Source organism: Bombus impatiens, unplaced genomic scaffold (genome assembly GCF_000188095.3).
Source record: "Bombus impatiens unplaced genomic scaffold, BIMP_2.2 scf_0060, whole genome shotgun sequence".
Lineage (NCBI taxonomy): Eukaryota > Metazoa > Arthropoda > Insecta > Hymenoptera > Apidae > Bombus > Bombus impatiens.
In genome coordinates this window covers 1044707-1056901 of record NT_176479.1, presented here as the reverse complement: position 1 = coordinate 1056901, position 12195 = coordinate 1044707, and the positions used below count along the sequence as shown (strand labels likewise).

General features: G+C 36.8%; 1 protein-coding gene across 5 annotated transcripts in view; it reads left to right on the top strand.

The window, feature by feature from the left end:
- LOC100747038 (nephrin) overlaps positions 1-12195 on the top strand; it is a 494062-nt gene that overhangs the window by 461679 nt on the left and 20188 nt on the right. For all 5 annotated transcript variants that reach the window (XR_002947961.2, XM_003485483.4, XM_012393882.3 and 2 more), the window contains exon 4: positions 3180-3368. Coding sequence is in view for 4 of the 5 variants with exons in the window: in XM_003485483.4 (XP_003485531.1) it covers positions 3180-3368 (189 nt within the window). In the remaining variant the exon portion in view is untranslated. The remainder of the gene's footprint in view (positions 1-3179; positions 3369-12195) is intronic.

Genomic DNA, 12195 nt, shown 5'->3' with positions numbered 1-12195 from the left:
GCAAGCTCATAAAAACCGAGCTTTCGAGGATCTTCCATTAGCCAAAACGAATCATAGTTTTCGACGATGATGAAGGAAGAGACGAGGAAAAAGTTCGCAAGTTACATCGAACTGTGATGGAGTTAATTTCCTGTCCTGTCGACGCGATAGATAACAGAACGGCGTGGATACGTGCATGAAGAATTCCATGGATGGTAATCGGCGAATCAAGGGCTGCTCGTCATCCTGTATCAGCCTGGCGGTGGTTATTGGTCGAAAACGCATTTTTCAACCGTCGATAGCCAACTTCCTAGATAGAAACTCTTCGACGAAGCGCACTGCCATCGAACGGATCGAAAGCACGTTGCATCCGAGCCAAATGAAGTGGCAAATAACCGTTATGTCGGAGTTTCCTGGTCAATGCGTTTGTGTTTCCTTTTCCTCTTTCTATCTCTCCCCCATCCGCCCACCCCTCCACTCTGTATTTCGCTTTTCGTTGGTGGATCGTTGCTGTGGCGAAACTCGGGCAGAAACGTTGCCTGATTTTTGTGAACGATTTTCTTCCAGTCTCTCCGGTGTTCATCGACCATGGTCGATCCGTGGTTTATGAAAAGGAAAAGCCCCAGTTTTTAAAGGAAAGACAGTATGGAGAAAAAGAAAGAGACAATAATATTTACTGGATTGTTCAGGATATTTCAGTTGGTTCCGATGGTTTAACGAGAACTACAAAGTACAAGAGGAACAAATCGGATATGAAACGAAGAATTTACTGATGTAAACGACGTTTCAAAAGTGTCATTTCTGTCTTAAAGACAAGAGTTATTTCGTATCCTTTGATATAGGTACTTGTTGTCGTATTCTTGCACCACAGTGGGAGATAGATCGTCGCGATACTGTTTAAGTGAAAAAATTGAAAGGAGGTTGTTAGAATTTAATCTTAAAGTTAAGATAAATAATCTGTGGAAGACACAATTTTTATGTTGAAATAATATTAAGTGATATTTATTAAATGGAATTACAGAACCAAATGTATTTAAAATATAAGTGAGTGATATGGTATAATTAACAAAGTGTGCAGGTAAAGAATTTATGGATTGTTGACAGTTGGCCAGTTACTCTCAGACTGACTGTACGTAGTGACCCATGGTTCCTTAAAAGATTTTGAACCCCACTCTCTATACAGTAGTGAGTATGACCTGTGTAAGTGTCTGTATAAGACTATTTTTGCCTCTATGTGTGTAATATCGTTGTATTCCAACAGAAATACCTTCAGCTGTGTATATACGATACTTAATTAATACGATAATTAATTTGCTTCTAACTTGTAACTTTTAACTATATCGCCGGTGATATTGTGACGCATGTGTCCCTTCGATATGTTCGACGTTATATACTAGTAACAAAATTCTAGATGATAATTTAAACAAATTAAAATCATTTAAAAAACAATTTAAAATAATTTAAACAAATTAAAAAGAAACAAATTAATTTATTACAGTTCGAATAATGAAGATCGTACGTGTTATTACATCACTAAATTCTTCTATCATAGTATAAGAATATGGCAAGAAAAATATGTGATGTTATTTAAAAAGATACAAAATCCCGTCTTTTTTTTTCTTTTCGTTTTAAATGATACCATTTGAAAATCGTTTCCACGTGAATGAATCTTTTATTCGGTACCAACGAGCTTCTGTTCAAAACACTTTTGTTAGATCACCAGAAGCAACTGGAATATGGCGACCAACTCGTAGACCATCTTCTTCCACATAGGAAATAAAAGGAAAAGAGGAATCGAGATAAAATGATGAGAAATGAAAGACATCGAACGTTGAATGATGTTGAGATACGTTTCTGTAATGAATAAATGAGTGTTGTCGATTCGATGAAAGAGAGAAAAGGTTCGTCTAAGATGTATAATACAATGTGGAGATTTTCTTAAACGAAGCCATAGATTACAATTTTTCTTCGCTTCTTTGACGTTAAGAAAAATGAAATGGAGTGAAACTAATTTTTCGTTCGCACAAAGGAAGCGGCGGTTTATATTTATCTGCTCGGTAGCCGCGATCGTATCTGGAACGGGTATTAATAATGCAAAAATGATGAAAAAGACGTCGTCGTCCGTTTACCCGTTTACCAACGCCATATCGATTACCGGATGTATCGACGAAGAAAAATTGCATTTATCGTGAACCTACACGATCGTTTTTCTCTCTGTTTGAACTTGAACACCTAGATACGACGACATAAAGTCGTCGAATATATCGTTTGGAATTCATCCTAATCTTCTTTCTGGTGATGCAAACGAAGGGATTAACCGATGAGTTCGGGCGGAAAATGGCACAAATAAAAAAGATCTGTAATTTGAGAGAACCGTGGAGGAAGTTTAACCTTAACAAAGAAACTTGGGAAGTTTCAAAAATTTGATTATATTACCATACTGGCGAAGTTTATGCAAATTCATATTCTCATGAACGTAATTTAAAAAATGGAACGTTGGTAAAAAGATTAATCGATTCTGAAAAAAAAATCGCTTGATATTTACGTTACAACTTACGAAAGTCGCGTCGTCGTAGATTAGCGCCAGTTTCGACGTTTCAAACACGTGAAAAGTGGTTTTCCGAGGTACAGGTCTGGCTCGTACTTTACGATATGTTTGCCCCAACATAGAATTCTTCGTAAAAAAGGGGGACTTAAACGCGTGGAAGTTAGTTTTTAACTTTGGACTCTCGAAGAACAGTTTTTCGTTTCTCGCCAACTTTTTATGTAACGTTCCGTTACTTCGTGGCAAAAATACCCTGTGGAACTAAAATCGCTATTTTCGCCAGCTCCGACAAGTACGTACCCGCTTTCGCTCGATACAACCCACGGATAAAAAATAGAAATAAATAACATAACATAAATAATAACATACATATAAGAACGTATGAATGTTGAAATAATTTTTAGAAAAACCACTGGGTTATTTTTTACAATTTTTTCTAACATTACTGACACCCGTTGAAACGTAGATTTTCATTATAAAACTAAAATCATACTATGGATATCCTATTTTGAAAATTATATTTAACCTGTCTTTTTTCCAAATTCGAGTGTGTCGTAATTTCTATTGTTATATTATTACTTAAAGAAAAAAAGGAAAAGAAATCGAACACAGTTTTCTCGTAGACTAACGTGTACTTTGATCGTCTGTGTTACAGCACGACCGCAAAAAGTGGAGATCAGCAACTACCCGAACAAGAAGAAGATCGAGGTGAAAGTTGGCGAGTCCCGTCGTTTGGAATGCGTCGTTCGATCGGCGAAACCAGCCGCCTCGATCGTCTGGTATCGTGGAAACGTTCAGATCAAAGGAGGTGACACGATGATTACCCCGATTTCTATCGAGGGTGGTAAGTAAATTCATTGTTACCTCGCTATTCGAAACTCTTCTAAACTCGACGAGGAGGGTATCGTTCCTCTGACGCCAACTTTTCTTATCTTTCATGGAAGAATCGACGAGCCTCGAACTTCTTATCTTAAAAAGGAAATTTATATCGAGGGGGCTTGTTACTCTGTGGACGCATTTGCATGAAAACACGTGTTTCGAACTTTCTCCGAGAAGAATTTTTTACGAAGAAAGGTTTATTCGAAGTATGATAGAAATTACATGGAATAAAAGAAATATGAAAAAACGTTATAACAAAGAATCGGAAGATAGAAGGCGCTTGTAAATTAGTCGACGATTGCGATAAAACGAAAGAAAGAGGGCACGAGAAAGGGGAGAACTCGAGTCACGACAAGATAGATCGGGTAGAAATAATTGACGGAGTACTGACAGACCAGACACGACCGAGACGAATGAGATTTCTTGCCGAAATTAAGTCCAACCCTTGTACAATCTCCTCGAGCTATGATTAATCTTTGTTTACTCAATCGTGAATTACCAGCTAAATTTCATTTTCTCCCCTGGGAAGCTTTGCAATTCATCGCTCTTCTCATTAGTCAAATTTAGAAGTTGGAAGTCTCGTCCTTAAAAAAGGGCCACCCCTTTATTACCTCGCCTCGTTTCACACTCATTTCGATAAATATTTATCAAGCGCATATAATATCAAACGCTGACGTATTTTTATGTAGTACAGCTATTATCGTAATTGTCAATTGTTCATTAACGCGAACAGGTTCATTTAACAATTTATGCAATCGTATTAATATATTACAAAATTCATTCCGTGGAATATCGAACGTTGTTTCGGTTTATGCGGAAAATACAACTCGTTAATATAATTGTTACGTTCATTATCGATTTTAAGTGAAAATAAACAAAATAAAAATAATGCGTTAGTTATGTTACAGTGATGTGTTATGTTACACTGTAATTTTCATGCGAGAAAAGAAATACCACACCAGTCAAAATTGACTGGTTTTGCAATTTTATTTTAAAATTCCTACTTCGCGTTATATTTCCTTTCGGCAATGATGTAATGACTTTCGCAATGATAACTAAAAGAATGATATAATAAATTTTATTTTGTTTTTTATGTAATCAAACTCAAAATAATTTCGTATCGAGGCTACTTATACCAATAGCAGTCAAAATGACTGGTATTTGTCAAAGTGTAAAAGGGTCCTGCAATCTGTTTATCGAACCCCAGACTTTTTCGACTTTTTTTTTCGCGTAGAATCACCCCTTTTCCGCTTGTACCCCCAGTTACCAACCACCCTGTATATAAGAAAAAAGTCCAGTTATCATAATAATTAATACAATAATTTAATATTTAATAATTGATAGAATTTTTATATTACAACGTACAATACTCAAATTTTTCGTATCTCAAGATTCCAAATAGAATAATATTCTCGAAACTTTTTTATCCAGTTTCTAATGATTCTTAGATTTATCATTCATAAAAACAGGGATATTTCCAAAACCCACTAGATTCTTCCCACTATCTTAAAACCACTAAGCACTCTACTACTCTGCTCTACGAGTTTATATACATTCTCTATCGAAGAAACTTGCAAGTTGGTCGTCATGAGAACCAAAGTACAAATTCCGTCGACGTTAATCCAGAGCCGAGGGCGTCAGTCAATCGATCAGGCACAAAAGCGCCGCTTAAAGTGGATTGCCCGTGTCGATTCGGCCGAACCGTTCGCGGAATCTGATTCTCCCTTAATCCATTTTTACCGACAATTAAGGCCACGAAGGTTAGACGCGGGTCTGGCGTCTGCCATCGATCGAAGTGCAATAACAATTCGAAACTAACGTTCGTAGAAAGAAGAAAACAATGAGAGGGAATAAAAGAAAAGGTGGAGGGAAGAGAAATGGAAGAGAGGTTTCGTTGCTGGTTGGTAGATAGGAGCAGAGAAGAAGGAGCAATTTCCAAACGGCAAAATCGCTTCTGCCGAGCGTTATATCGATCCTTGGACAGGAAGCGCACGAGCTTGCCGAATAAAAAGAAGAAACAACGTCGAACAGACGTCCGGGGTGGGTTGAAAAAGGTTACAAAAGATGAGTGCTGCGGGAGCAGAAGCAATAGGCGGGACACGAGGGAAAAAGAGGCCATGATGGTTCGACGAGCAAAGACCTCGAGTTTTATTTCCCGCTTCCTTCGACCGCGACGATTTTATGTAATAATTAATGAATATGAAACAGACCGGCCACAGGCCCTCGGATACAGCCAAGCCACTCGTTATCTTTATTTAAATCCTTCGAGTATCCCTTGTTGCACCCTTGTCTTCGTTTAATCAACCCTAAAGATCTGTTTATAGCGCGACCGAATAATAGCGAGAACCGCGTGCAAACACAGAATTGGATAGAATAAATATCGAATATTGGATAAGGTGGTTGGGAATTAAATTGGTGAGAGTTGTGGTTCGAAATGGGGACTAGGTAATGAAGTATCGATGAAGCGTTTGATGGTGTAAATTTAATTTCCAGTCGAGTTGACGTGAGAGGATTTTTGGGAAAGGTAATGTTTTGTCAATGTAGACAATTGGGTTAAATATGATGGTTTCTAAGGCTAATGGGAAGAAGCTGAGAAAGGAGTTCGAAGGGACAATCAGTTGACGATTGTTTTTTTTTCTTTTTTTATAATAAATACCTTTTATATCGTTCGTGACTCTATGATTAAAAACACACTTTCTCTTAGAAGACATTTAACGCGATACTTCGACGTGAACATCTACATAGATGAATTTACTTACTCGCGGCATTTAACAATTCGTTTAGAGCGTCGCAAAACGCTGTCTACGTTACGAAATAATTACAAAAGCCATGGAACGATGCGATTACGTTATCTAGCAAAAAAACAGCTGAAAGAAAAAAGTAACCTATCATCCATCTCGCGACTATTAACGCAGTTTGCTTACGTTGCGAGCGAGCTAGAACGAAAAGAAAATACTAGAAGGGTACCATAAACGCAGCTTAAACAAAAGCTAAAAGACTTCACCATATAGTCCACATATAGAAAAGACGTAACGACAAAGCCAAAAAACGGAAATTTTCGTCGCAAGCAGTCTATGACGAAAAAGGAAGTGACCGTGTTTCGCGTATTTTTGCGTTCGCAACAAATACCAGTAGAACGAGAATCCGCGCGAACAGAACAAAAGGCTGAAGGAAATTCAGGTCGCGAACCGTCGCGTACGCTGAGCTTTGAAAACGCCGTTTAAAGTTTCCCTTCCACTTCCCTCGGACATTTTTTGTCAAAGTGGCCACTCGCTTTGCCGGATTTGTCAAAGAACACGAACATGTCCTGCGGGCCAAAAGATCCGTGTCATCGTCCGTTTTCCTCCCTCCACTTGTTACGTCCTTTCAACGGGAACCAGACGTTTTCTGCACGGAAAACCACGTCGTCCCCGCACTCACTCGTCCCGAACAACGTTCGAAAACTTTTTCCACTTCCTACGCCAGGCCCTTTTTTTCTCGTACAGGATTTAAGATTCTCTTTCGTAGCCAGTTTGCATACATTCGGTGGATGACGCCAGTAAATTTCTGTTTTTAGGATCATGTCAAGGGAAACAGATAAGACGGGGAAGTAAATTGATGCGTCTGGCTATAGAGAAGATTTAAATTTTATTGGAATCGGAAATTCCCTTTTGTAGACGCTGTCCGAATAAATTCGTTCGATGATCCGAGGAAATTCGTATTTTCAGGATTTTGTCAGCGAAAATTGATATAATTGATAAGATTGGAAAGTAAATGTGAACGTATAGTTTTGAATGATGGTTTCGAGATGATTCAAGTTTCATTAGGATAAAAATTCACAGGCAAGATAGCACCAAATCTATTGTATGATATGGGCAAATTTATATTTTTAGAGCTTCGTAGACTGATCAGGTAGGTAATAAATAGGTAATAAATAGGTGCGTATAATCAATAGATAGATGATCTGAAGAATGTTTAAAGTTTGTTAGAACCGAAGATGTTAGAGGTAATAATTGGAGCGTTTATAACATGGCCCTGCGAAAGTTGGAAAAGACACTTTCGCGGTTCCTTCTTCCGAAGGATGCCTCTTGGCAGACTGTGATAAAGCTGATAATACGAGAAGCTTAACGAGTGCTTTTTTTATTTCAGCCGACGTTCTAAATTCCTCGCATTGCCCTTAATTCGGGAAAGTAGTCCGCGGCCTTAAGCTCCATTCTGAATTTGCACCCTACGGCCGCATAAAGAACACAGAAAATAATCGATGGAAAACAACGTGTCCATAACATTTCTCTAAACCACTGTGTATCGAAATTTCAAATTTTTCAGTTGCAATTTTCTGTATCGCCCATTAAATATGATAACGCGTGCTAGATCGCGATACATAGAAATCGAGACATAGAAGTCCATTTGATAGTACCTGCCACACGTAGATGTTGCCTTGCCACACGCTCAACAAACATAAACCCAACTATCCACCAACGTGAAAGAAATAGCTAAAAATAGATACCATAAACGTATCCTCAAAAGCCCCGGACAAATTGCATCGCGTAATCGCTCGAACTACAGGTATCGTTCTAGACGCACACTTACCCCGTATATCGTTGGGAACGTTAGCGTAAAAGATATCAGCAGTTGCTTTCCGTTCCTTGGCGCAGTTCAAATCATTTTTCCGGGCTTGGTTTAATATTTAAACGGAGCTGCGCCATTCTTTTACCTAGTGTTTTTTAAAAGCACACCAGAGGATAACTTAATAGAGTGTCTTAGTTGCTCCATTATATCCTTTCCAACAATGCACTTCCACTCGTTCCACCCCTGCCTCTTCCTCTCTTCCACCACCACCCCCTTGGCTATCCGCTCCTCTTGCACCCCTGCACATTCCCGTTCTTTTCGTGCTGCTCCAACATAGTTAACGTTTCATGATCCCTAGGGTCGTAACTATGGTTTGCAGTACTTGTTCCAGCAGCTTGAAAGTTTTATCTACGGCCGTACAGGCTGCGTGAAGATTTTTCGTTCGTAATTCGCCTGGCTGCAACGATAAAGGCCACTCTACTGGCTGGTTCGCGACGACGATATTAATTGCGATCGTTTCTCTGCTCTTCCGTTTCCTCGTTCACCCTCGTCGCCCCGTTTAGCGTCGTTACTCGTTCGAATCAATCCTTGGGAAAAGGAAAAGGACCTGTTTCCTCTTTGATCGTTTTAATCAGTAATAAGATTGTACGAGGCAGAGAGAGGGGTGTAGAGGAGAAACTGGCTCGAGCACACGAAGAAAATGCACCTTCCAGATTATTTATTAACGGCAGAGCGACGTTGATTCCAGAATACGACATAGCTCCGGCGCGATCTTGAAAGAGACTTATTAATATCAATTCGAGTTGCTCCTTCTTTTTTTCTTCCCTTGCTTCGAGCTTACAGCGAGCATAATGTTTCGTCCCTGACGTTCCGTCTTGTTGCTTCTAGCTCTTCCGTTGTCTTCTGTCTCTTCCACCTGGCCTTGATTGATAATAGGGAAATCGATTACGTTTATGGTCGCGTATTAGCTGGCCATACTACAGTCGTTCAAAAATTATTAGCTTCTTTCGTTGAAATATTTCTGTAGGTTGAAATGATGTGGTAATAGGAAATATGTATCTACTTCAGTGTCTTGTAAGATGATACAGAATTAGGATTATTTTCAGGATTCAGGATTATATAATTTAAAGAAATATAGAAGAAAAGAAAATATTTTATAGTGTGTACGTGTGTGTCTTGCGAAAGAATCCGAGGATTATTACAGATGGTGTTAATCGACAGGTGTTAATTGATATTGTTGGGTCGTAGGTAATTCATGGGAAATCAAGTTTGGTTTGATTATTTCATTTTAATTTGTATTTTATACTTGATACGATAGTAATTATTATTGACTCGCGTTACCTCAAATATAAAATACAAATGAAATTAACGTTAAATAACTCCCTATTTGAGAGTTAATATTTTATATGATTTAAGAGTTTGATGGCACGAACATACGATATTTATAACAAATATACGAGCTATAGACATTTTCTGATAAAATATTCAAAGGATAGTTGAATCTTTAAACAATTTTATCATTTATTAAAACAAATAAAGAATATCAAGGAAACTGGTATTTTTTGTATGCATTTAATTACTACGATAAATGTATAAAAAATGGATATTGTAACAGCACGTAATAATTTAGAGATTCAACTTAACGATAGCAATTTTTATCAACGTTTCAGCATAAAAGGGTGACTACGTAGAAGATTTATTAAGAATCAGAAATTTTATCAAACGATAAGTTTTAAGTAAATCTTTGTTATATTTTACAACCAAGGGAAATTATTTTGCCCTGTTAGAACGAGAAAAATAATTTTCGTTTAAAAAAGAATTGGCCGATGGCTGAAAATCCTGTCAGGACTGGGAGATTGGAGTTCCTTGAAAAATTAAAAATCAACACGAATAGAAAATGAAAAATCATACGGCACGGTCGTTTCGTGTACCTTTGGTTGATGGAAAAAAAATGTGGAAATTGAATTTATTCTTAGGTTTTCGAAAGAGTTATCAATGTATTTCATTTGAAATTTTCTTCTCTTGGAAAACCCTGTTAAAATTCGGCTGAACCTATTTTAGAGTCGTCTCCTTAAATTAACGTTCATGAATTCTAAAATTAACGAAGAGTTCAAGAAAATCGTGAAACCATTGAAAAATACAATAAAATCCTTTCTGGTCAAAAAAAAAAAATTACAAACGAAAACAAAATCAAATGTTTTAGAATTTGTATAATTTTATAAGTTTGAACAACGTAGCTTGATATATTTCTATAATTATATAAAATATAACAAGTTTATATAATATTATAAAAATTCATATTTTTATAAATTTGACTGAAGAGACATTCTTTTCGTCGCTAAATATTAAAAGGATATCCCATTACTTTGGATAATTTATATATATTTGCATATTTTCTGTAAAATTTGATACGTTCAAATTTAAATAATTCACTGGAAACACCTTTTCCATCAGAAAGTATTCCAGTTGCCTATGAAATATATCAAAGTAATTTGTTATAAATATCTTTAACATTTCATCAATTTTAATATTTATCTCTTTCGTTCAAATAATACATATCTTGTAAATTGATTCGTAATCAATGAGTCGTTTCTGTTTCGTCCGGAAATTCGAACACCTTTAGCACCCGGAAAGGAACGACGAGAACTCTTGGGGCAGACTCGTGCATGCTCGTCACCCAGTCGGATTTCACACTTTGGACTAAAATTTCAGTGGTTTACGACTAGTTTACAACTAAGTCCCGTGAGTTACTCTACTTCTAACTGTATCCACGCAAATTCTCACTGTCGTTCGCACACGTTCCATCGTTCGTCGTGAGTTACGAAACTCATCGTTTTCGAAGTCAATAGACGTCTTTCGTTAATTGCATCCTTGTTGCATCTATTTCCTTTGTTAAATTACTGTACCTCAATTAACTCTATTGGATCTCTATTGTAAAAATTGTAACCAACTATACGAAACTGAAATAACAATTTAGAGAAATAAATTAGAATTATGTATGTCTCGTTAAAATCAATAATTCGTATCGCAGTTCCCTTTTACTGTTCAAAATCTATTTAAATATAAAATAACAAATTTACGTATAAGTATAAATGTAAAATTTATTTATATATATTTGAAATTAATGTAGAAAAGTAATTCAGTAACAAAGGGAACCTGATCTATTTAACATAACGATATATAATAATTGTAATAGAACTCTAATGGACTTCTGATTAATATTTTATAATTATCTAGTTGTCAGCTGTGTTATTTATTTTCTTGATTAATTATTTTCAGGAAAGATATTCCGAGTTCCGAGTACATTCTCGACGAGTAAAATGAATCGCCACAGTGAATTTTGTAAAAGAAATAATTTATGCTGCGAATGATATCCATTAGCCAATGAAACAGTCGTATAATTAACATCAAAAACAGACTCCATGACAATCGTTTAATTAATATCGAAAATAGTCGACAGTAATTTTCATATCTCTCTAGGTACATCACCGACGACAGGTATCAATTAACCAAACAGCGATATCGTTAAATTTAATTAATACGGGATAGACGACTTGGGGTGTCAAGTGCTTAGTAAAATAATTAATGTACATTTCGAAGCGAACGTTCCGAGATCCTTAATGCACGGCATATAACATCCTCCGAACATTTTCAGTCTCCCTTATAATTTTCTTACCTACACTCACACTTGCAAACATAGAAATATCAATTTTTCTCATCCACAACCGTTGCTTCTAACGAGCAAAACGCTTCTTCCTTCGTCAAATTGCGAGTAACAAACAAGCAGAAATAATTAATACTTAACGAAGTATTATAGAAATTTACATGTAGCCACGTTCAACGTCGTGTAATTGAAATTCTCGCTGTATGTTGATTAAATTTCATATATATACATCGCGTTTCACCAGTTCGAGTAATTTGTAAACGCGGATCCTCGCGAATATTCGATAAATATCGATCGAATTTATAGAATGAAGAAATTCGAACAAATAAGGTGAAACTCGTGTATAATTCGTTGGTGATTGAAATACTTGACATTATTAGACGAGAAACATTGAGGGGAAAATCGCTCATCGTAGCCGCATTTTCGCGTGTTGCGCTTAATAGCTACGTTGCAGAAGTTGCGACTTCTGGAAACGAACAGGTGTTGTTGCTTCGGGTAAAAGCCTGTCCGGTCTTATTTCACGATGATTTTAACAGGTGTCTCGAGAACGATCAAGAGCGTAAGCCGAGTAAATATTGTT